The sequence below is a fragment of the Lathyrus oleraceus genome, chromosome 3 (genome assembly GCF_024323335.1).
Source record: "Lathyrus oleraceus cultivar Zhongwan6 chromosome 3, CAAS_Psat_ZW6_1.0, whole genome shotgun sequence".
In the NCBI taxonomy this organism is placed as follows: Eukaryota; Viridiplantae; Streptophyta; class Magnoliopsida; order Fabales; family Fabaceae; genus Lathyrus; species Lathyrus oleraceus.
In genome coordinates this window covers 340,028,253-340,055,519 of record NC_066581.1, presented here as the reverse complement: position 1 = coordinate 340,055,519, position 27,267 = coordinate 340,028,253, and the positions used below count along the sequence as shown (strand labels likewise).

General features: G+C 38.2%; 1 protein-coding gene across 1 annotated transcript; it reads left to right on the top strand.

Annotated features, from left to right (window-relative positions):
• The first annotated feature begins 17,154 nt into the window (after window positions 1-17,154).
• LOC127131179 (uncharacterized) lies at window positions 17,155-18,180 on the top strand. Its single transcript, XM_051060113.1, has one exon. The coding sequence runs from the start codon at window positions 17,155-17,157 to the stop codon at window positions 18,178-18,180; it is 1,026 nt and encodes a 341-aa protein (XP_050916070.1).
• The last annotated feature ends 9,087 nt before the right edge of the window (window positions 18,181-27,267 follow it).

Below are 27,267 nucleotides of genomic sequence, written 5' to 3'. Positions count from 1 at the left end.
ATCCATGATGATCAGGGGGATCAATTCCCCCTGCTTCAGGAGGACTTTGGCATGGGCCATGGTATGGACCCTATGTTTCGGAGACTGGAAGAGAGGTTGAAAGCTGTGGAAGGGCAGAATGCTCTTGGTGTGGATGTTGCTAACTTGGGGCTGGTCCTAGGCGTGAGAGTTCCGCCAAAATTCAAAGTCCCCGTGTTTGATAAGTACAATGGCAACTCTTGCCCGAAGACTCATGTACAAGCTTACTTCCGCAAGATGATCGCGTATTCTGATGATGAGAAGCTGCTCATGTACTTCTTCCAGGACAGCCTAACTGGGGCATCCTTGGAGTGGTATATGAGGTTGGACAGAGCCCATATTCGCTGCTGGAGAGACTTGGCTGAGGCCTTTATGAAGCAATATCAGTACAATGCGGATATGGCACCTGATAGGACTCAGCTCCAGAATCTGTCTCTCAAGAGCAACGAGTGCTTCAAAGAGTATGCTCAACGCTGGAGAGAGTTGGCTTCCCGTGTTCAGCCTCCGATGTTGGAAAAAGAGATGGCCAACATGTTTATGAACACACAGCCTGGATCTTATTTCGAGCGTCTGGTGGGTTGCAACGCCTCGAATTTTGTTGATGTGGTCTCTACCGGTGAGAGGGTGGAGAACTACTTGAAGACATGTAAGATCTAAAATGGGGTTGGATCATCTTCGGGATCAAAGAAGCCATTCTTAGGAGGACAGAAGAGGAGAGAAGGGGATGCAAATGCCATATCTTCTTATCAGAACAGGGGTAACCGAAGGAATAAATTTCAGAATTACCATCAACAACCTTATGTTGCAGCAGTGACCATTCCGGCTGCAGCACCAGTGCAACAACAACAACCTCAACGTCAACAAAATCAATACCAACAACAACAGGGTAACAGACCTGCTTATCAACAGAGACAGAGGATGATGGATAGGCGTTTCGACACTCTTCCGATGTCGTATACCCAGTTGCTTCCCAACCTTCAACATTTGCAACTTGTGCAGTTACGCACTTTGGCTCCTCCCGTTGGCAGGCTTCCAGTAGGTTATGACGCCAATGCTAGGTGTAATTTCCACTCTTGGGCACCTGGCCACACTATTGAGAATTGCAAAGCTTTTAAGCACGTAGTTCAGGACCTTATTGATTTAAAGGCCATTAACTTTGCGCCGGCTCCTAATGTTGTCAACAATCCTATGCCGCATCATGGTAGAGCAAATGTTAACATGGTTGAAGAAGAAGTCAAATTAGTCAAGGAGGTGTTGAAGCTGAAGACTCCGCTGTTAGAAATCAAAGAATACTTACTGAAGGCAGATGTTTTTCCTGGTTGTGGGAGCGTTTGTTTGGGTTGTGTTGCACAAAGTGGGGGTTGTGTGAAGCTGCAGCAGGGTATCTAGGCCTTGCTTGACGATGGTGTCCTTCAAGCTGAAGACCTATCTGCCCAAAGGTCTGTTGAAGGGGTTGTTGAAGGGGTTGTTGAGAATGAAGATGTTGATCCTCTCTTTCCTGCCAGTGCTGGCGTCATTCAGTGTGGCCAGATCTCTACAGTCAACAAAGAAGATGAGGATAGTGATTGCGACATTGACAACTGGGTGCGTCCGAGGGTCCCGGGTGAAGTACTTCGCAACTGGTCTTCTGAAGAGATTATCCAAGTCACTCTTCTTGAAGAGTAATTTTCTTTGTTTATTCATGCATATCCAAGTCTTACGATCCGCCCAGGGTGTAATGACTCATTGTAGGGCTCATCTACGTGGATACCTGTATTTTTTATCATAAATAAAGTACGTCTTTTTGCATTCAAATATTTTGTTCACTGTCTTTCTATTTTTGCAGTTTTCAAAAAAAAAAAATATATATATTTGGCAATGTTTTGTTTAGTTTTCACTTCTTGTTCACACTCATAAGCACATACCATTACTCATGCAGAGGCACGTCACCAGATCCTATTGATAACAGTTCTGCTATGGCTCGCTTCGACTTTGAAAATCCAATCTTTCAAGCTGAAGAAGAGGGTGATGAAGACTCTGAACTCCCTGAAGAACTTGCCAGGTTATTAAAATAGGAGGAAAGGGTCATTCAACCGCATCAAGAGTCTGTTGAAGTGATTAATCTCGGCACCGAGGACGCCAAGAGAGAAATCAAGATAGGGGCTGCTTTGGAAGATAATGTGAAGAAGGGGCTGATTGAATTGCTGCAAGAGTATGTTGACATCTTCGCTTGGTCTTATCAGGACATGTCGGGGCTTGACACGGACATTGTGGTACACCGTTTGCCTCTCAAAGAGGATTGTCCTCTGGTCAAGCAGAAGCTCAGAAGAACAAGACTAGAGATGGCTGTTAAGATAAAGGAAGAAGTGCAAAAACAGTTGGATGCAGGATTTCTAGCGGTTACAAATTATCCGCCATGGGTTGCAAATATCGTTCCAGTACCTAAAAGGATGGAAAGGTACGGATGTATGTTGACTATCGGGATCTGAACAGAGCTAGTCCTAAAGATGATTTCCCATTACCTCACATCGACGTTTTGGTGGATAACACGGCTCAGTTCTCTGTATTCTCCTTCATGGATGGCTTTTCTGGCTATAATCAAATTAAGATGGCACCAGAAGACATGGAGAAGACAACTTTCATAACCCCATGGGGCACCTTCTGCTACAAGGTGATGCCGTTTGGTCTGAAAAATGCTGGGGCAACATATCAACGAGCTATGGTAACTCTTTTCCATGATATGATTCATCATGAAATCGAGGTTTATGTTGATGATATGATTGCCAAATCTCAGATATAAGAAGAACATTTGGTGAATTTGCATAAACTATTTGAGCGTTTGAGGAAATTCAAGCTGAGGCTTAATCCGAACAAGTGTACTTTCAGGGTGAGATCTGGAAAATTGCTGGGTTTTATTGTTAGTGAAAAAGGGATTGAGGTGGATCCGGCCAAAGTGAAAGCGATACAGGAAATGCCTGAGCCAAGAACAGAAAAACAAGTCTGTGGTTTCTTAGGATGGTTGAACTACATTGCAAGGTTCATCTCTCACCTAACAGCCACGTGTGAGCCAATATTCAAATTATTGAGAAAAGATCAGGCCATCAGGTGGAATGATGATTGCCAAAGGGCTTTCGAGAAGATAAAAGAGTATTTGCAGAATCCTCTAATCCTTATGCCTCTAGTCCCAGGGAGACCGCTGATTATGTATTTGACAGTACTTGATAATTCCATGGGTTGTGTTCTCGGTCAACACGACGAGACAGGTAGGAAAGAGCATGCCATCTACTACCTGAGTAAAAAATTCACAGATTGCGAGTCGAGATGCTCAATGCTTGAAAAGACATGTTGTGCACTTGCATGGGCTGCTAAGCGATTGAGACAATACATGCTGACTCACACGACCTTACTGATCTCCAAAATGGATCCAGTCAAGTATATATTTGAGAAGCCAGCTCTCACCGGAAGGGTAGCTCGTTGGTAAATGGTACTGACAGAGTACGACATCCAGTATACATCCCAGAAAGTCATCAAAGGGAGTATTCTGTCAGACTATCTTGCTCAGCGGCCGATTGATGATTATGAGCCGATGAAGTTTGATTTTCCGGATGAAGACATCATGTTCCTCAAGATGAAAGACTATGAAGAGCCAGTTGTTGAGGAGGGACCTGATCCAGATGAAAAATGGACTTTAATGTTTGATGGGGTCGTCAATGCCAAAGGAAGTGGAATTGGTGTTGTCATTACCATTCCGAAAGGTGCCCACATGCCTTTCACCGCTCGTCTGAATTTTGAGTGCACCAATAATGAAGCTGAGTACGAGGCCTGTATCTTGGGTATTGAGCAAGCCATTGATTTGAGAATAAAGACCCTGGACATCTTCGGAGATTCATCTTTAGTGATCAATCAAGTGAATGGTGATTGGAATACTCTCCAGCCTAATTTGGTCCCCTACAGAGATTACACGAGAAGACTGTTGACTTTCTTCACAACAGTAAAGCTGTATCATATACCTCGTTATTAGAACCAGATGGCAGATGCTCTTGTTACTCTATCCTCCATGATCAAAGTGACTCGGTGGAACTATGCTCCCAAGATTGATGTTATGCGCCTTGATAGGGCCGCGTATGTGTTTGCTGCTGAACTGGTAGTTCATGACAAGCCCTGGTATCACGACATCAAGTGCTTTCTAAAGAATCAAGAGTACCCTGCCGGGGCATCCAACAATGATAGAAAGACTTTGAGAAGATTAGCAGGCAGTTTTTTCTTGAACAAAGACGATGTGTTGTATAAGAGGAACTTCGACATGGTTTTGCTCAGATGCGTGGACAGACACGAAGCGGACATGTTAATGCAGGAAGTTCATGAAGGCTCCTTCGGTACTCATGCTGGCGGACATGCAATGGCTAAGAAATTGTTGAGAGCAGGTTATTACTGGATGACCATGGAATCTGATTGTTTCAAATATGCTCGGAAGTGTCATAAATGCCAGATTTATGCTGATAAGTTGCATGTGCCGCCAAATCCTCTGAATGTGATGTCTTCGCCATGGCCGTTTGCTATGTGGGGCATTGATATGATTGGAAAGATTGAGCCGACTGCTTCCAATGGGCATCGCTTCATCCTTGTTGCCATCGACTATTTCACCAAGTGGGTCGAAGCAGTGTCATTTGCGAAGGTCACCAGACATGTGGTTGCCCGATTCATCAAGAAAGAAATCATTTGTCGTTATGGGATTCCCGAAAGAATCATTACTGATAATGGTTCTAATCTCAATAACAAAATGATGAAAGAGTTGTGCAAGAACTTCAACATTCAACATCACAACTCTTCCCCTTATCGTCCTAAGATGAACGGTGTTGTTGAGGCAGCAAATAAGAACATAAAGAAGATTGTGCAGAAGATGGTCGTTACGTATAGAGATTGGCATGAGATGCTACCCTTCTCCTTGCATGGGTACCGTACTTCAGTACGTACATCGACCGGGGCAACCCCTTATTCCCTTGTGTATGGTATGGAAGCAGTCCTACCTGTTAAAGTGGAGATTCCTTCTCTAAGAGTCATGTTGGATGTCAAGTTAGACGAAGTTGAATGGATTCAGACAAGGTTCAATGAGTTGAGTCTTATCGAAGAGAAGAGAATGGAAGCCATTTGTCATGGGCAGTTGTATCAGAGTCGGATGAAGAGAGCCTTTGATCAGAAAGTGCGTCCTCGATGCTTCCAAGTCGGAGATTTGGTGTTGAAAAGGATCCTTCCTCCTCAGACAGATCACAGGGGCAAGTGGACTCCTAACTATGATGGACCGTATATTGTCACCAAGGTTTTTAATGGTGGAGCCTTAATGCTTGCAACTATGGATGGTGAAAACTTCACTTCCCTTGTGAACTCAGACGCAGTTAAAAAATACTTCGCATAAAATAGACCCGCTGGACGATAAAAAGAATAGTCCAGGCAAAAAAATGGGCATCCCGGCGAACCAAGAAAATGAAAAAAGTTCGGGAAAAAGTTAGGGATTAAAAAATGAAAAGATTGTACACCCGGTAAGTTGAAAACCTGAAAGGGCAACTTAGGCAAAAATGGGTATCCCGGTGGATCGAAAACCCGAAAGGGCGATCCAGGCAAAATTTTGGGATTAAGCGAATGGTTGCGTTCTGAGTAGTTCTGAATATCATCTCGTGTCGATAACCGGAAACTTCCGAAGGATAGGAAACAGTCCAATCACCTTTTTCGGAAAGCTGATCATCTGGAGGATCTTGAAGACGAGCGAATCATAGCAGAAGTGGAACCCGATAGAAATCCATTTCACATTGCCATTAGATTAATTTTTGTTTTTATCTGTTGTGCAATTACCTCTTTCCAGGGATTGCTTCCTGATGTAAATACCTATTCATAGGCCACTCAATCAATAGAATCATGTTATTCAGTACATCTTTGTGTTCATTTTCATTTTATGTTTTGTTTGCAAAAATGACGTCCGAATTTTTGATAAACATTGCATCATGAAACATAAGAGCTTTACAGGTACGTGCTTAATAAACATTAAAAATTGCTGTAAATTTTAAGTGCTTTGGATCGTCTATTCAGAACAGGTACACTCGGGGCATTTCCTTAAGGTCCCCATCAAATGATCGCGGATGTTTTTCCTCAACAGTTGGAATTTGGTATCTTATCCCTGCAGAGCTGGTCCGAGCGTTGGATTCTTCAATCCCCAACAGACTCTCACTGTTGTACTTCCCCAAGCATTTGTTTCAGATTATACATTCACCAGTAGAGTCGACAGTGTCAGACTATATATCCCTAGTGGAGTTGATAGTGCCAGACTGTATCTTCCCTGCAGAAGTGGTTGCTTCTCAGAGTTCGATGCCAGGTTGATGATCTCGACGCTAGACCCATGGTCTCTTTCCTTGAAGCAGAATCTCGGTACCGTATCGGTGTTTGCTTCCCCTGCTGAGTCGTCTCTCTCGCAGATTATGGTTGCCAGAACCACTGTGGCTTTCCTCAGCAGCAAGTTTTCAGTGCCATTCTCTCCCCAGTCAGAGCCTCGGTATTTTGTTATTTTCCAGAACACCGTGTGGCGGGTCATTTCCCCACAGAGTTCTTTGTGCTGTGCATCTCCAACAGCCTTGCCAGGGTCCAGAAGATGGTGATCATTTCCCCAGCAGAATTCCTTGCCTCAGCTTGGCGTTCTCTCTAATCAAGCATTTCGCATCCCTGCATGTAGAATCATATTGCATTGCATCCTCCCAAATTGCGTAGCATTTCCATTTTCATGAAGCATTACGCCATTGAATAATTCAAACATACACATGTAAAGCATAAGGCATTCTCGGTATCCCAAGTGATAAGCCAGAAGTTGTTTCTAGTACTCAGACTGAAGATTGTTCATGACTTATCTTTATTATTCCCAGCAGGGGTCGTTGGCCCACGCGCCGCCTCAATTATCATTTTCCCTATTTCTGCCGATGCTGACAGGCATGAAAGTTTCTGGTATTCAGGCCGAAGTGGCATTTAGGCCAGTTTTCTGATTTTCAGATCGAAGAAGTTTCCGACATTCAGGTCGATGCAACTTGTGGCATTCGGGCCAAGTTTCCGGTATTCAAACCGAAGTGGCATTCAGACCAGTTTTCCGATGTTCAGATCGAAGAAGTTTCCGACATTCAGGTCGATGCAACTTGTGGCATTCAGGCCAAGTTTCCGGTATTCAGACCGAAGTGGCATTCACGCCAGTTTTCCGATGTTCAGATCAAAGAAGTTTCCGACATTCAGGTCGATGCAACTTGTGGCATTCAGGCCAAGTTTCCGGTATTCAGACCGAAGTGGCATTCAGGCCAGTTTTCCGATGCTCAGATTGAAGAAGTTTCTGACATTCAGGTCGATGCAAGTTGTGGCATTCAGGCCAATTTTCCGGTATTCAGACCGAAGTGGCACTCAGGCCAGTTTCCTGGTGTTTAGACCGATGTTTGATAATCAAGTATCGTCCGATGCTCAGATCGAAGTCATTTCCAGTATTCAGATTGATGAGCGGCATTCAGGCCATGGTTATTTCCGTGTTACCATTTATTTTGGTATTCAGGCTAACATTCCTTATTTCGGTGTTCAGAACGACTCTCACCGTACCAGACAAATTCTTTTTCAAGACCATCTCTTGGCCGATTCTGACAGGCATTGTTACTTCATTTTTTCACTTCAGTGTAAATTTTCGGGATTTTTTCGTATTCAATCACTTGATACCTTGAAAGTGCGAAAGCCGTTGCTATCTTCCTTTCGGGTTTCCAGTTGATTGAATAGGGGCAGCTGTAATACCCCAAAGTTTTCCCTTCATTTTTCCTGGAAGCATGGGATTATGTTTTACACTTCATTAGCATCATATTAGGTCATACTCATTGCATACTGCACTAGTGACATGGAGATCAGGTTTTGATCGATCACTCCTTAATAGAAGTAGCCCACACAAAGCAAGATTGAGAATTGGACTTCATTTTCTAAGTATACAAGTCTCAAGGGTCTCAGGGGGTCCAAGTATCTTATTATGGTCCTCAGTTCATCAGTGAAGGATTCAAAGCTATTAGAGTGTTCATCTGGATTTAATCAGAAATTAGGGTTTCATGGCTACCTGCAACAGGCAATGTTTGGTTGGAAGTAGAGGAGCTCATCCAGGTCATGATTAGAGAGGCATCTTGGCCTAGGAAGATTCACAATTATCTCAGAAAGACCCATTGGCAATCAGTGCAATCAGTTCCTGATCACTTTGCCCTAAAACTAGGGTTTGGTATAAAATCAGTCTATTTCTGATTCTTTGGGTGAAACTCTTTTCCGTGGCCCTCCATATGTCCACAAGGGTCTAAATACAAAAAATCAGCTCTTTATTTGAGCTAGAAGTGCTTCAATTGATCAATGGAATCGGGAATTAGACAGTTTGGGAAAAGTCAACTATGGGGCCAGAAAAGTCAACTCCTGACATTTTGAGAGTGGAATCTCAAAATCCATGCCTAAGGGATCCTACATGTGAAATTTGATCAAGGTTGGATCATGGATTCATCATTTAATCAGGAATTGGAAAAGTTACTTAAGTTGGAAATGGTTGACTTTCCATTTAGGGCAAGTTTTCATAATCGTTGCACTCACTTTAAGCCCATTTTGCATCAAGATAAAAGCTCCATTTGAAATTTCTCCAACATGAAAGTTGTTCCTCTTGTTCCAAGCTTTCTAGAGATATAAAGTTTGCTCCATTTGGATTAGAATTGAGAAAGTCATTCTTAGTCAAAGTGAGACATTTTTTTAGGACACTTAGAAAAATTTCTAAGTCCAAAATCTTCAAAATTTGTCAAGACTTCTTCGCCAATTTTCTTGCACTTCAAGGAATTATTTGAAAATACTTTCTTCACAACAATTGTACCTTGCCATGTTCTCTTTCACATCCTTTTGGAATCATCTCATTTGGATCCATGGTTTGAGAGATACATTCATTTAAAGTGGGCACCATGACTTGATTTTCTAGGCAGATTTTGGGCCTGGCTGGCCCAATCAGATTTTCTAAGCATGCTGCACAAATCAATCACGTTTTTTACCTCTTTTGGCCATGCATTGGACATTCATTCACTTAAGTTTGGCCCCAAAATAACAACATTTTACACCTCACTTCACACTTTTATTCTTATGGATAAATCACTTATTAAAAAGCCCATGAGAACACCTAATCCACCCTATTTAAGAAGCTGAAACCCTAACCCTAAAGGAGCATTGGAATTTCGTGGAAAGGAGGCAAAGCTTCATCACATATCAGATTCCATTCCACTTCTATTTTCTATTAGGTAATCATCTCTTCCATGACCATGTTTTGATATATCTACGCTTGCTTACCATGTTCATCACCATTAATCCTTCCATTTTCATATTTCTTTTTCTTATTTAAAATATTTTCTTCGTCCATAAAATTACCCAAAAATATTTTTCACTTTTCTTAACGTTTTATTTAATTTTATACAATTTTTATTATCGTATTTTTTTAATATTAATATTTTATTTTAATTATTTATTCTAAATGGTCCATTTTAACACACTTTTTTTTATTGATTTTATTATGACTTTTTCTTGGAATTTTATTTCACATTTTCATTTTATTTTGGATATATTTTTGACCCAGTTTGGTTGGTTGACTTTTAATTTGACTTCTGTTTTACTTTAATTAATTCACGTACCAATATACATTATTTTTAAAATATTTTTGGGGGATGATGACGTCCTGACCCCACCTTATTTAGTTTAGTTTTTCATAATTTTCTTGATTAATTTACTATTTATTCTTGATTTATTTCTAACCTAGTCTTATTAATTGACTTTTGGTTTGACCTATGTTTTATTTTAATTAATTCATGTACCAATTTTTATTATTTTTAAAATCTTTTTGGGGGATGATGATGTCCTGACCCCACCTTATTTATTTTAATTTTTCATAATTTTCTTGATTAATTTGCTATTTATTTGTTATTTTTTAAGTTGACTTGAATTTTCAGTTGACTTCTTTATGATCGATGTTTGACTTAGGGATTTCTTATGGCAATTGAAGAGATCTTTTGATCCTCCCTCGTTCATCTCATATGCCATGTATTAGAGGCCTTTTACCTTGATTTTATTTGGTCCTTACCTCATTTCCTGATTAAATTATTCAGTGGACCCTTCGTGTGCATATTTTCATCTGTTTGATTCATCTGTTATCTTTTATACTTGTTTCTCTCATTCATGCTTTCTATTGCTTTATTATTTAACATGTTCATACTCCCATGCATTGTTTAAATGCTCCATTATTTGATTCTTTGGTTTGATTATATATTGTTTATTTTTCCGATCTGATTGATAACTGTTGCCTACTTGTATGATGTATGAGGCATATATTCTTATTGTTTGTCTGCCATGAACAATCCCCATTCATAACAAATGTACCCCTCTCCCATAAAGTGTATAATATTTATTTCTTTATTTCTTTAGTCACCTGTTAATACAAGAATTAAAATGAACATCCGATAACCATTTCAAAATAAGATCTAAAGCTCGATCCAACGTCGAGTAATCATTTTCAAAACTTAACTGAACCAGCACGCATTCATCCATCCTCTTGTAAGTCGATTGCCTCAGGCATCACCATCTACCTGTAAGTCGATTGCCTCCGGCATCGCCATCTACCCTTATCCGTAACTCCTCTTCGCGCTCCCTCCGTCGACTCTTGTTCCGTTTAGGTAGCACCCATTAGGTAGAACCCTGTATGATAACATAGGTAGAATTCTCTTATTCTTTGCATGCTAACATTAGGTAGATGTTCCCCTTTGTAAATCCTAACGCATAGGTCCATATTGCATGACAACTCTAGAGCAGAGCTTCCCCACTTTTAGACCTTCTGTGTGCCTCCGATCTTGTGGCATGTCAGTCCGTTCTATTGCAAAGAAGTAACTGCCTAAGACTCGATTCAGCGAGCTGCAACACCTATTGCTAGGACGTTGAACACACTGCCCACCCTCATTTGACACAGCTGGTGTCCTCTTTTGTAAGTCCATGTTCAGATGGCAATCCTTAACCCCTAGTTAGCCGAAATACGTTTTGGCTCTGATTCTCATTCCAGATGAGATACGTAGGCATAAGACGCGACGTCTTACCGAGCACACTTCTCTTTAACCCATAGGTAGCCGAGCTACGAAGACTCTGATTCTCATACTCAGATGAGATACGTAGGCAGTGGATGCGACATCCTTGCGAGTAATTTTCTTTTAACCTTCCTTTTAGTAAATAGTACTTTAGATATACCTACACCCCTTAGACTAGAACAACACTTATGAAAAGGGCTTCCAAGGAGTACCTAGGATATTTTGGGTGCTTAAAACCTTCGCATTGCATAACTAACCCCTTACCCGGATCTCTGACATTTTTACTAGTTTTTGATTCGATAAAACTTTTAGGTTTTTGTTCGCTTTCTAACCATTCCTTTGGATAAATAGAAGTGTGGTGGCGACTCGACTTGTATGATTTACCTTGGATTTAGTCAATATCTCTAATGGTAACGAATACCCATCTACAGCTAGGTAGCCCCCAGATGTAGGTGTTGTTGTACACCGAACTGGATTAACAACCCTTTGAGTTATGTTATTTTCTTTTCTCTTAAATTGGTTTTATATTGTCATTGTGTTTTGATTAGATATCAGTGTCTCGACATTGCTTAGGATATCTAATATCTGCATACCAGAATTTCAATTGGTATCAGAGTAGGCATCTTGCTTTATGTCTAGGTGAGATTCAGAGAAGATACTTTCTGGTATAATGGACAAGGTAGGAGGATTTGTGAACAGGCCACCCATTCTTGATGGAACCAACTATGACTACTGGAAAACTCGTATGGTGGCCTTTATTAAATCCATGGACATCAAGGCTTGGAAATGTGTGGTCAATGGATGGGATCCACCTATGACTAGAGATAAAGATGGTAAGATTATTAATATGCTGAAGGCTGAGGAAGACTGACATGATGAAGATGATAAATCAGCCCAGGGAACCTCCAAAGTATTGAATGCCCTGTTCAATGGAGTGGACAAGAACATCTTCAGACTGATAAATAACTGTAATATGGATAAAGATGCTTGGGAGATCTTGAATATTGCTCATGAAGGAACCTATAAGGTTAATATGTCAAGAATTCAACTTCTTACCACCAAGTTTGAGAACTTAAGAATGAAGGTGGATGGGAGCATTCGTGACTTTCACATGAATATTATTGAGATAGCCAATGCCTCAAGTTCCCTGGTGTAGAAGATGTCAAAAGCTAAGTTGGTCAGAAAAACACTCAGATCTCTTCCAAAGAGATTTGAAATGAAGGTAAATGCCTTTGAAGAATCCCAAGATATAAACAACATGAAAGTTGATGAACTTATGGGATCTCTTCAGACCATTGAATTAGGGATCAGTGAAAAATCTGAAAAAGAAAAAAATTATAGCCTTTGTTTCTAATGTTGAAGACTTAGAAGATGAATGTGACCTGGATACAGATGAATGTATGTCTAATGCTATTGTGTTACTTGAAAGACAATTTAACAAAGTGATGAAGAAGATGGACTGGAAGACAAGATCAAATGTCAAGAACAAGTCATTTGACATCAACAAAAATTAGGATTTTGGGAAAAGGCCCAAAACTGTAGAAAAAACTAACCAAGGAAAAGGAATCCAATGTCATGGATGTGAAGGGTTTGGTCACATAAGAGCCGAGTGTCCCACTTATCTCTAGAAGCAGAAGAAAGGTTTGTCTGTGTCATGATCAGAAGATGATTCTGAAAGTGATCCTGAAGTGGAACCTGTCAAACAGGTTACTACCTTGACTGGAATTTATGATTCTGATGAAGAATCAGATTGTGAAGAACTCGCTTTTAAGGAACTTGCTGATACATACAAGGAGTTGTGCCTCAGAAGTGAAGAAGTGTGTCAACTGAGAGAAGATGAAAAGAAAGTCATGCTCAACTATAGGCTGAAAAAGTGGAGCATTTGTCTATCATATTTGATTTGAAGGATGAAGTTGTATTGCTCTATTCAAAACTTGACAATATGACTAAGTCTGTAAGAATGCTTAACAATAATTCTGATGTGGTGGATGAGATTCTTCAAACTGGTAAGAATGCTGAAAATGTTAAAGGTCTTGGTTATGATAATCAAGTTGCAATGAAAAAAGGAAAAGGGTCTGCAATGAATTTTGTTCAATCTAAAAGAGAACAGGAACAAAATATGTCAAATCAAATGTCCCAACATCAGCAAAGACATCAACGTGATTACTCATGAAGCAAGACCCAATGATGAAAATGTCATTATTGTGGAGGGTTTGGTCACATAAAACCCTACTGTTATAAACTGCATGGCTATCCCAAACTTGTTTCACAACCTAGAAGAAAACAAACTATTGTTGAAGCAAATAAAAAGTGGATTCCCAGAAATGGAACTTTTGGACTCATAGCTCACACCTCCCTCAGAGCCTCTGCTAGAGAGGATTGGTATTTTGACAGTGGTTGTTCTAGACATATGACTGGTGTCAACAAATTCTTGGTGGATATTAAATCATACTCCACTATATATGTCACTTTTGGATATGGATCAAAAGGTGAAATAAAAGGTGTTGGAAATTTGGACTATCCTGGACTCCTAACCTTGATGATGTATTGTTTGTTAAAGGGATGATTGCTAATTTGATAAGTATAAGTCAACTATGTGACCAAGGTCTCAAAGTTAACTTTACTAAATCTGAATGTCTGGTAATAAATGAGAAGAAAGAAGTTATCATGAAGGGAGCCAGATCAAAAGATAACTGCTATTTATGGACTCCTCAAGAATCATATTATTTTTCCACATGCTTAATGACAAAAGAAGATGAGGGTAAGCTATGGCATCAAAAGCTTGGTCAGTTACACCTAAAAGGTATGAAGAAATTTTTGTCAAAGGAAGCAGTTAGAGGTATTCCCAAGATTAAAATTGATGAAGGAAGAATATGTGGTGAATGTCAAATTGGGAAGTAAACAAAGATGTCACATAAGAAGCTCCAACATCTGACCACTTCAAAAGTTCTGGAGCTACTTCATATGGACTTGATGGGACCTATGCAGGTTAAAAGTCTTGGAGGAAAGTGGTATGCCTATAATATTGTTGATGACTTCTCAAGGTTCACCTGGGTGAATTTCATCAAAGAGAAGTCTGAAGTGTTTAATGTATTTAAAGAACTCTGTCAAAAGATTCAAAGAGAGATGGATTATGGTATTGTCAGAATTAGAAGTGACCATGGGAAGGAATTTGAAAATAGAAAGTTGGATGAATTTTGCACTTTTGAAGGGATTAGTCATGAGTTCTCTTCACCCATCACCCCTCAACAGAATGTTGTGGTTGAGCGTAAGAATATGACTATTCAAGAATGTGTCAGGGTTATGCTTCATGTTAAGAAACTACCTTATCATTATTGGGTTGAAGCCATGAACACTACCTACTATATCTTTAATAGAGTGATTATCAAATTTGGTACATCTACTACACTTTATGAATTGTGGAAAGGAAGAAAGCCAACTGTGAAGTATTTCCATATATTTGGAAGAAAATATGACATTCTAGAAGATCGTGAGCAGAGGAGAAAAATGGATCCTGAAAGTGATGAGGGCATTTTTTTGGGATACTCTACAAAAAGTAGAGCATATAGAGTATTCAAATCCAGAACTAAGGTCATGATCGAATCCATAAATATCATTGTTGATGACTCAACTAAAGAAGTTGATGTCACAGATGATGTTGAAAAATATATGAATGATATTCCTGAAGATGTTGCAGACTCAAGTGCTAATACTGAACATGCAGAGATTGGGTCAACTGACAAAGGACCTTCCATCAGAATTTAGAAAGATCATCATAAGGAGCTTATAATAGGAAATCTAAATGAAGGGATACTTACAAGATCAAGGGAAGTTATGTCAAATGCATGTTTTGTTTCTAAATTTGAACCTAAGAATATCAAGGAGGCCTTCACTGATGAGTTTTGGATTAATGCTATGCAAGATGAACTTGGACAATTCAAAAGAAATGAGGTTTAGGATTTGGCACCAAGACCTGAAAGGACAAATGTTATTGGTACTAAATGGTTGTATAAGAACAAGTCTTATGAACAAGGTGTTGTTACCAAAAACAAAGTCGGACATGTTGCTCAAGGATATACTCAAATGGAAGGAGTGGACTTTGATGAAACATTTTCTCTTGTGGCTTGCTTGGAATCTATCATATTATTATTTGGAATGACATGTCTCTTAAAGTTAAAGTTTTTCCAAATGGATGTTAAAAGTGACTTCTAGAATGGCTATTTAAATGAAGATGTGTATGTTGAACAACCAAAAGGATTTGTTTATCCTACTTTAAAAAATCATGTGTTCAAACTAAATAAGGCATTGTATGGTTTAAAACAAGCTCCTAAAGCTTGGTATGAAAGGTTTATTGAGTTTCTCATCAACCATGGATATAGAAAGGGTGGAATTGATAAGACTCTCTTTGTCATAGAGAAGGATGGAAAACTTATGATAACTTAGATCTATGTGGATGATATTGTATTTGGAGGGATGTCAGATGAGATGGTCCAACATTTTGTCAAGCAAACTCAATCTGAGTTTGAAATGAGTTTGGTAGGTGAGTTAACTTAATTTCTTGGACTCCAAGTCAAATAGATGGAAAACTCCATCTTTCTTTGTTAAAGCAAATATGCAAAGAATATTATGAATAAATTTGGATTGGATAATGCTAGTCACAAAAGAACTCCCTCACTTGAAGTTATCTAAAAATGAAAAGGGCATTAGTGTTAATCAGAGTTTATATAGAAACATGATTGGTAGTGTTCTATACCTTACAGCAAGCAGACCAGATATAAATTTTATTGTTAGAGTTTGTGCTAGATATCAAGTAGAACCCAAAGTGAGTCACATCAATCAAGTAAAAAGGATTCTGAAGTATGTAAATGGTACATGTGATTATGGAATGTTGTATTCTCATGATTCAAATTCCATGTTAGTGGGGTATTGTGATGTTGATTGGGCTGGTAGTGTTGATGATATGAAGAGTACCTCTGGAGGATGTGCTCACCTTCTCTCACGTATCTTTCCCCATTCCATTTGTGTCAAGTGTTACCTAATATGTCGAAACAATCTTCATCCAAGCACATGTATGTCTTAACTGAAACCAATGGATCATCATCTCTAACTGCTAGGGTAGATGAACCATTCCAAATGATCAATCTGTCTGATCTTGTCCTGGATGTTGCGCCCTTATCAATGATTCATCCTCTAACTCGGAAGAAAGCAGAGCCATCTGTCTCAAAGAATGTCAAGACTTCTGGTAAGTCTTCTGTTTCTGAGCCTACAGTCCCTAGTAAAGATAAGACTATTGTTGAAGAGGGGTCTAGGTCTAAAGGTTATGAGATGAGAAATCCTACTAATCATACCGGTGTGTCTAAGAATAAAACCGAAGCTAAAAGGATTTCCATTGATAAGGAACTTTGGAAGTTTCTTACCTCTGTGTTGAAGGTAGTGGATTCATATGTTTTTCCAGATGTTAAACATCTTTGGCAAAAGAAACTAGCCCTGATGGTGATTCTAGTTATAAGGATGATGAATGTGTCCCTGAGCAAGTTGCACATGAAAGAAGGAGTAAGAAGAAGGCTAATGAATGTGTCCTAGAGCAAGTTGCTCATGAAAGAAGGAGTAAGAAGAAGGTTGATTTTATTGTCAATGTTGATGACCTAACAACTGATGAGGAACCTCTTACTAACATCTTGGCTCCTGGAATAGCCAAGAGACTTCAGAGAAGAAAAGGAAAGGTTGTGGTGTTTGAAAATTCTCCCTCTAAGGAGATAAGAATAAAATATGATGGTATGAAAAGCACTCCCTCTAGAAGTTCCATTGGAAAATCTCTTGTTGGTCCTGCTAGATGATGGAGTAAAGTTGTTACTCCTATGAGAAAGAGGAAAATTGTTTCTTCAAGTGATTCTGAGTTTGAGGTCGAAGATGATGTCCAGGATATCACTCCTGTGAGAAGATATGCTATAAATAAGCCTCATGTTGCTGTGCCCGAGGCTCCACTGGACAATGTGTATTTACATTATGTGAAGAATGTTGAAAGATGGAAGTATGTTATTCAAAGGAGGATAGATTTGAAAGGGAATTGGGTAAGGATACCCTAAAATGTAATAAGGTTGTGGAGCTTATAGAAGATGCTGGTTTGATGAAGTCTGTCACAAAATTTGGTCCTTGTTATGAAAGTCTAGTCAAAGAGTTTGTGGTGACAATTCCTGATGGGTGTGATGATGAGAAGAGTGCAGACTATAGGAAGGTGTATGTTAGAGGAAATGTTGTGACAATTTCTCCTGCTGTGATCAACAAATTTCTAGGAAGAGCTGAAGAACCTCAGGCTGAGCGAGAGGTTACAGATGACCAAGTGTGCCAGGAAATAACTGCTAAGCAAGTGAAACACTGGCAAAATAGAGGAAAGTTATCAACTAGGAAGCTGAGTGTCAAGTATGCAATCCTTCATAGGATTGGGACTGTCAATTGGGTGCCTACAAATCAAACTTCAACCATATCTACTGGGTTTAGGAAGTTTATATATGCTATTGGAACAAGAAGAGCTTTTGATTTTGGGAAGTACATTTTTGAACAAGTTCTAAAGCAAACCTTCTCAACTACTATGAAGATGCCTATTTGCTTTCCCTCACTTATATGTGGGATAATTCTGAACCAACATCCTGGAATATTATTGCCTATTGATAGTGTGAAGAAAAGGGAATCTCCTTTATCTCTCCAATACAAACTGTTTCCTAGAACACATGTCCTATATATTGTTATGACATCTTCTCAAGTTCCTGGCCCCGTCACTTCCAAGAAGAGTGTTATTGCACAACTGAAGGAGAAATTTAAAGAATTTGATGATTCCATCCGTTCTAGCATTGCTACAAAGAAAAAGCTTGAAAGATTGATCAAGGCTTTGATAGATGAAGAGGAAAAGGTAGCTGAACATGGTGATGATAACAATGTGGGAGCTGATGTGGAGGACAATGTTGGTGGCATTGATGCCGAGAATGATGAAGATAAAGAAGATGAAGGAGAGGAGTGTGCTACTACAAACTCAAATAGGCAAGAAGATATCTGATAGTAGTATTGTTTTTTTTTGTTTTTTTTTGTTTTGTGGTCTCTGACCAGGATTTCAAGCACCCTTGTGTGTATTTCTGTTTGTGCTACTTAACTTTAGAATTTAGTTTATTGTTTTGGTTAGATGCTTAACTTTGTCATATTATGGCTAAAAAAGGGGAGTATTGTCTATGTGCTCTAACCATTAACCACTAACTGCTGGCTGCTTGTGAGGGGGAGTTCCTATTCTTGAACATTTTGACTGCTGTGAAGAGGTGTCAGATAAGATGTCCTGATATAAATTTGTCTGAGTATTTATTTTATGCATGAGGCCTATTTTTTTTCTGCTGCATATGCCTATGATGTTTGAGCTTGGACAGGTCATATTGTTTTGGATGTTCCCTTGAGGGGGAGTCCTGATTATGTGTGACAAGGGAAGTACATGACCTGTATGCTTTGTATCTGCTTGATTGCTTTTGTTGTGTGTGTTTTCTTTTTTCAAACCTATGTAGTTCTGTATTAATCTGGATTGTGGTGCTTGAGTGTAAGGGGTACTTGGTTGTTTTAGTCAAAATTTTCCAAAGGGGGAGATTGTTAATTCTTTGTATTTGTGATTGGCAGTAATTTTGGTAAAGCTAACTTAGCAGCAACATGTTGAATAAGATTTCCTAACATGTCAATCCGGCATGTTATCTGATACAGGTCTACTCTTGGTAATGGTTGGTTGATTAACAAATAACCGAATATTCTGGGAATATTAAGTAATCCTATGTGGCTTCCAAGACTGAGGAATCAAAGATTCTATTTGAATTTAAAGTTATTCAGTTTTTCTAAATGTTGAGACATTATAGGAAACTTTTGATTGAAGACCTAATTCTATGCAGAATTTTCCACAACTTGTCATACCCCAATTTTTACCCCTAAGATTCATAGCTTCTTAAGCAAGATTTTACATTCATACTCTCAATTCATGAATACCCTAATGTACTCACAAGCATGGATCTAAATGATTTTGGTCTTGATAATCTCTCCTTGCGGGTTTGCTCAAGCTAGGGTTGGGTATCTCACTCATTGTATCACCCATTGCTTTGCTTTATACTATTACTTGTGCTATATTTAACTTGCTTGATCTCTTATCATTATATACTTGGCTCAAAGGTATGTACTTGGCATCTACAGTTCATCAATCACTAACTTTCCCTCACTTATATTTAACTTGCTTGGTCTCTTATCATTATATTGTGGTTCATTTTGAATTGGACTCTAATCTCCATCATATACAACTTATCTTCACGGGTCAAGAGCCAATTGTGGATGGAAAACCACTTTTGAAGGCAAAACATCTCAAGATGTCTAGGGTTTTGACCTAATTTTCAAGTTGAACTTCCTAAAGTCATAACTTGGACAATATTTATCATATGGAGCCAACTCTTTTTCTCATATGTTCCAATTAAGACCCTCTACAACTTTGATTCATTGTTCAAGAATATATTTTGCTTGATTTAGATTTTGGGTTTGGAGGTTTCCTTATGTAACACCCTGATTTTCGCCCAACTTCAATTGACCATAACTTGGTCAATTTGCACCAAAATAGGGGGTTTATTTTCACCACATCAATCTTGAGGTCATCCCTAACAAGTTTTCTTTTGATAACAAAATCCAATTTTGAGTGGAAGCCCATTTATTTTTGGAAGACATTACAGGTCATCTTTGGTTCCTTTTGATTTTGGGCCAAACTTCAAAATATCATAACTCCTTTAATGTTTGGCCAAATTAGGCGGTTCTTTTTTGCAAAGTTAAACTCATAACCATTGTGAACATTTGATGTTCACACCCAATTTTGAGTGGAAAGGGTGAATGAGTCCATACATTATTGGTCATTTTGCCAACTTCAATACCTCATAACTTTCTCATTTTTGACCCAAATGAGCTGGTTATTTTTTCTATGATCTTATTTTTTCATTCTTTACAACTTTCATTATTTGTCCAAAAGCCAAAAACGCATAGATCAAGGACTTGTAGTGCAAACCTCAAAGTTGCCAAAATTATCCAAAAGTGAAAAAATGAGGTTTTTATTTAAAGGCTCTTTGGTTGTTTTTACAACTGAAACACCTCGCAAATGGTTCATATGACTTGTATGTATCATTGTTTGAGGTTCATTCAAGCCAAAACTCAATTGGACCACCTTGTACCTTGTATTTCAAGTTATCCATTTATGTCACATGGCCATTTTTAGATAGTTTTGAGCTCAAATTCTTGTGCCATTCCATTGTCTACCAACTATGTGGTGTGTGTGCGTCAAGATATGACATGGTTGAAGGCTCAAACCATGACCTGTCTTCCAACCTGAGCCATATTGATTTTTTAGCCAAAAGCTTCTTTCTCCCAAACCAATTGCCCTTGCTCCAATTGGACTTCAAACAGATCATGCAAAGCCCATTTACACTTATTGTTTACACTCATCCATGACATGTACCATGCCAAAGTCCAACATTCCTCACTTTTACTTTTTTTACATTTTGAAGCAAATCATACAAAGAGGCAAGGGCATTGACAGTTTGCCACGATTTTGGATACAAAATAGAATGGTGGATAGTGTATTTTGTCTGCACATGCCTTTTGAAAGTTACAAGAGCCACCTCACCAAAACTTGGTTGGATAGATTAATTAAAACTCCATTTTCCCTTTAACCTCATTAAAATCATTCAGCAAGTAACCAACATCTTTCCCCTCTATAAATAGAGGCTATTACACTACTATTTCTAAGCTTCGTTAGCCATTGAACCTCTGCACGTTTTCCATGGGAACCTCTGAACTTTGAATCGGTTTTTAAAACTCAAGCACACTCAAGCTTTCCCTTTAGCTCAACAAGACTCCTTGGAGTGTGGTGAAGGTGTGACAACATGAAGCAAGCAGACTAGTGACTTGTGGAGGGAGAACCAATGCTCTAAAGTCATCCATTCGAGTGATCTTCAAGAGGTATCTGACTGAACCAAATTGTGATTTTTTTGATGCCATGTTGTTGGAAATTTGTTCCTGATGATCACCATGCCATTTAATTGCATTTTCATGACTTGAGTAGCATTTAATTTTGATTTGAAGTTTAGGGTTTCATTTTGGTACCAGCTTCAGTTTGCACTATTGGTTGTCTTTAAATAATTTTTAATCATGCTATCTTGCTCGCCATGAAATTCTGAGCAACTTTGCTTTTTTGAGTTTTCCATTTTGAAGTTTTTTACTTTTTTCCAGAAATCGGCCACCGCCCATGGTGGTCTGGTCGTCTTCTCAGGCGACCACATGCCCCTCCCTCCAAAACCTCAAATTGGACCAATGGGATTGTGACGTGTGGTGCCTCCAAAATTTAAAAATGCTTGTGTTCCCGTGTTTTAAGAAACACGCGCTATGGTGTGTCTCCATTGGATCTGGTGGCTCACACTGAGCCACCTCATTAATGAGGGGAATGGATTGATCTGTGCGCTGGCTTACCATAGGCTTTGTTCCCCTAATTTCTACTAGATTGATTTTTATTATTTTTTTCTATTTATTCTATTTATTTTGTTTATTTAATATTTCTGAAACCATTTGGAATTTGAAAAAATGTCCAACATGAATGTTGTTGGGATTATTTTTCTATTCCATAATATTATTTTTGTTAATGATCCTCATGCAATAGGTGACACTTCTCTTCTTTTGAGCTTTCTATTTTGAAGCATATTCCATTTAATTTGAACTTAGGGTTTATTATTCAGTCATTTCCAAAGTTTGAAAACCCTAAGTGTTTCAAATTGGTTCATAAATGATATATACTTACAGTTTTGGTTTCCTTAGGTGATTTTTGCCATTTTTTAAGTTGAACACTTTTTCCTTTGAAGCTTATTTCTCAAAGTTAAAATTAGGGTTTTCCTTTTGCCCTTTTTGCTTGATTCAAATTATAACTTGTTCTTGATGCATGATCAATGTGAAATGATTTCATACATAGTTTTAATATGAGATTTGGAGACTTTTCTATGTTGGAAGTTGCCTTATTTGACCCCTGTTTCACTTAGATCTCATTTGTGCTTTGATTTTGATGTTTATGCTTGCTTTTGACTTTAGAATGGACCTTCATTTTTTATCCTCGATTTGTGTTTCCATATTGAGGTTTATATGACATTTTGGAATATGTTTTCTTCTGTCCACTTTTCATTTTAAGGTCCTTTTCATTTTCATTCAATTTCATGTTTGATTTGGCCTAGTTTTGGTATGTTTAAGTGACACATTGTATGATTGGAACCATAACTTGTTTGAGACCCATCATGAATGCAATCCATGAACATTATTGGTTTGCCATATCATTTTTTTTCATTTCATCTTCCCAATTTTTTTTGATATCATATTCAAATCTTACACTTTTGGTTCAATGTTCAAGCATGTTATAGATTAGAGTTTATACCTTGCTATCATGCCTTGTTTTGATTCCCATTTTGTCAACTTGCATGATTAATGATGTGTCTCAATTGCATTTGATTATGACTTCATTATGTGTCATTTCATATGTTAAATGTTTTTGCATTTTGATCTTTTTTCATTTTCATTTCATTTTGTTTAGAAAGCATGCTTAGTTTGCATTCCATTTGTGACTTGTTAAGATAATCATGTTCAAATGTATATTTCCTTACATGATAAAAATATACAAAAAAGATATATGTCATTCTAGACTCACATTTCTTCATTTCATCTTTTGAAGTTTACTAAAAAATTTCATTCTATGTCATAGTTTAAAATTTGTTAAGTCATTGCATTAGCATTGTTTCTCTTCTTGTTACATTCAAGAGTATTCCCTCCAAACATGGTGAAAAAGAAAATTACAAAGAAGAAGATCCATTCAAAATCAAGTGAGACCATAAAGAGACCAAGAGATGCCCTATCTCTTCATTTGTTTTTGTGTTTTCATATTTCCTTTTATTTGTCTTTGAGATTCCATGTGTGGAAGGGAAATATCACCTTAGGACAAGTTTAGCTTTTTTTGCTTTTCAAAGTGATGTAATAAGGATACTATGGATACTACTTAGATGGGGGTATGTGACTTTGTATGAGGGGTAGGTTAAAGGTTGTATGCTTTAATACCTTAAACTAAAATCAACCTAAAATTAACCATTCAAACTAAGGTTGATTTCTTGCATGAAAAACATTTCACCATCCTTTGTCCATAACTTAGTAAACCACCCTCTTTGCATGTCAAAACACTTTATAAAACATCTAATAAAGGATTTAAATTAATCAAAGACTAAAAAACACAAACTTCACTTTACTTTTAACCCCGTCACTTACTTGGTCCATATACCAAGCACTCAACTAATGTTGTAAGCCGAGTGTCTTTTAGCCTCGCAATTAACCGGTCACAAGGGTGAAACACAAAAGAGAAAGAAAGAACAAAATGATGTATAATAGACATTAAATTAAGTGAGAAGTTGTATTATCACTTGCTCAAATAAAATCAACCAACAAACAAAACAACCTTTTAGGTGAACTACAAAGCTTTGATCCTTCATTGCACTTGGGGGGTACGTAGGCATGAGATGTTCACACACATCTTTGAAAGCATAATAAAAAATACAATCTCATACTTTCCTTTACTTATTTCAAATCTCCCTCACCGTTAAGGCAAACAACATATATGATCAATGGTTCCCTTGGAGTACCAAGGATGCGAAGGGTGCCTAACAGCTTCCCTTTGCATAACCGACTTGCTTATCTAGATCTCTTTCTTAGGGTTTTATCGATATTTTCCCTTTCCATGTCTTTGGATACAATAAATTTCGCTAGAGACTCTTTCTTTAGTGATTCATTTGAGTCAAGATAACCCAATATCTTGCATTCAAAAATCCCGCCGCGACAGGTGGCGACTCTGTTGGGGACACTATTTGCACCCCGCAATAGCAAAGTCGAGCCAAATTGCTTATATATTATTGTTTGTTTTATGGGTGATACATATTTGGTGAGATAAGCTTTGACCCAAGCTTGATAAAAAACATAAGAATAGGATGTGATAAAGTCATGAAGACCCCCTTTGCTTAGGTGATGTGGGGTTGACATGAGATTCACACTTGGTGGAGACTCCCCCTGATTTCTCAAGGTCTTATGATTCAGTCATAATGGTATTAGAGGAGGAGGACCCTAGGGTCTGAACACCGAGAACCATAGAACCCTATTAACCTATCTTTTCCTATTTAAGAAACGTGGTGTGATAATACCCTTTTCGCCTAGGCCTCTTGGGATTGATACACGATACCACACTTGAACGATATTCTCTTTAGGTTATTATCAGCCCTCACTTACGTGATAAGTTGGTAATAACTTCGAGATAGATTGTTGACATTCAAGCACCTTTGTAGAACTCGGTTACTTGTTCTATCTCCTAATCTTATAGCACACACCTTGTGGGAGGGGGGTTTGACATTATCCACCTTGACTCCATGCTTATGATCCTAAACCAATAACCTTGGATTATGTGTTCATGCATCATAACATCCTTCACCCACTTTCAAAGAGAAATTACTCGGATTATTGCAAACTTGGACAAAGAGAGTCCCTTGGAATATTATGCCAGTTTGACCCTCGATGTCCCTTCGATAAAAATATTGGTTTGTCCCTAAAAGTTGCAATGTCCGAATTATTCTCCAAGTTTACAATAAATAGGGTTACAATCCTTGAAGATCGATGAAGCATTCACATTAAAAGTTGTCAAAAAAAAGAAAATTTTGGTTATTATTTTTAATTTTAAGGATTCGAAAGTATATTCATTTTTAAACTTCTTTCGTTAGTTTAGAGGATGTCTTTGGAAAAATAAACTAGGAGTCGGTTCCAGTTCAGTTTCCCCGAACCAGTTCTGTCTCTATTGCAAGACTTGACCGCTCGTGAGGAAGAATATGATGGATTTAGGAAGAGATATGGAAATATTTTATCTTTGATGAAAGTGAAAGTGGATAGCATGGCTTTGAGGGTTCTTTCACATTTTTATGACCCAACGTATCATTGTTTCACATTCCCCGATTATCAATTGTCCCCGACTCTCGAAGAATTCGCTTATATTGTGGGAATCCCAATCTGTGATAAGATTCTTTTTATTGGAGGAGAGGAGGTACCGAAGTCTCACATTATTGGGGCATATCTACACATTCCAAAGGTAAAGGTAGAAAATGGTCTCATCGCCAAGTGAGGAATTTTCGGTTTCCCCATCAAGTATTTGGGAGAAAGAGCTTCACATTACGCCAACATGGGGAGTAATTATGTGTTTGAGACAATCTTGGCCTTAACGATTTATGGGATTCTACTCTTCCCAAGCTTCAAATACTTTGTTGATATGGATGCTATTCGAGTTTTCATGACTTGTAATTGTAGCACCTCAAATTTGCACCTCCCATTGTGTATACATTTTCATGTTTAGGTCATTAACATTGCATTGTTCATTGCATAGTCCATCAAGGCATCAGTCAAGACTGGTCAGGAGATTCAGTTGTGCAAGCAAGCAAGTGCATTTTCCATGAGATCAAAGCCCCAGGGTTGGTATAATGAGGTTCATATGATCCAAGAATCATTTTGAAGTGGGTTGGCCAAAGATTGAAGGCTCAAAGCTCATCAGTCAGTGTACAATTCATCTGAAACCCTAAAAAGTCAACAGAAGTCAACTGTCAATTCAACCATGGATTTAGAGGTGGGAGATGGTTAGAGATACCTCATTCATGTGGGAACAAGTCTCATTTGGCATTTCAAACATCAACAATGAAGAATTTGAAGTCAGATCAAAACTTTCCAAAAATAGCAGGTGACCTGTAATTTGAATTTGCCAAGAATGGAAAGGTTTTCAACTCAAGATTACATCATCAAGGAAGCTTCAAATGAAATTTTGTCCAACATTAAAGTTGAAGATCTTTCTCGCCCATTTCCAAAAAGTCCAAGATCATGGATTTCTCATGTGTGGTTGAAGAGATATGGATCAATCTTGGCCAAGTGTGGTTTGAACTTCAAATGTGCATAACTTCTTAACCATAAGTCCAAATTAAGTGGTTCTTTTTGCATTGTTCTTGTTTTGACCTATGCTTTCCAAATCATGCATTACATGCCACCAATTCACATCACATAATCATTTGGAAATTCACTTGATTTTTGGAGGGAAAATTAAAGTTTGAAATTGGTGCATTGTTCACACATTCTACCATGACCATTGGCTCCAAAATGACTTTTTGAGTGAAATTCAAGCCATTTTCGTGTACTGTTCATCATGATTCCATGCATAGAGGTGAAATATCCAATTTTGCACTTACACTCATTTCTTGCTAATCTCATTACCAATGCTTAAACTTGTTTAGGAGAGTGATTAGGAGAGAGTATATAATGTAAATCATAACTGTTTTTCACGAACCACATTCACAATTCTCAAATCTAGATCAAAATCACAAAATTTTCTCTCAAATTTTTCTTCAATTTTTTCCAAACAAGATCCATTTCTCTTGATCAATTCATCATCTGGAGGCATTATGGAGTAGGTTTGAAGCAAGAATCAAGAGAATCAGTGCACTCTTGCTCATTCTCGAAGCTTGAACTCAACAATGGTGGATTCAGATTTTTGTGGAATCAAGCACGATTAAGCCTCAATTCCTCATCCATTCAACTCTACAAGCATCCTGGAAGATCATTTGAGCATTGCAAGGCCTGGATAACACGATTTGGCAAAGCTGCTCTTCAAGAGGTTCTAAATCGAATCTCTTAATTCTTAAAATGATTATGCTATTGTTGTTCATCTTTCAATGCTGGTTAATCTGAGCTTTATTTCATGAAATTCCATGCCAAATTGAGTTAGTTATGTGGATTTAAAGATTCATGCATGAAAATAGATTGCTTCGATTCTCTTGATGTACGTTGAATTAACCTTAACCATGCCTGGATTCGTGTTGTATGTTGAAAGATCTACACCATGATGTGTTCGATTTTGATTTCTGGAAACTTTTGTTCTTGAGCATGGCACTGTTCATGATGAACATGATGAAGATGATGAATTTTCGTTTCCAGAATTGTGTTTGATCTTCAGAAATGTGTTTTTGGCGTTTTGCATGTGTTTGTGGTATAACGC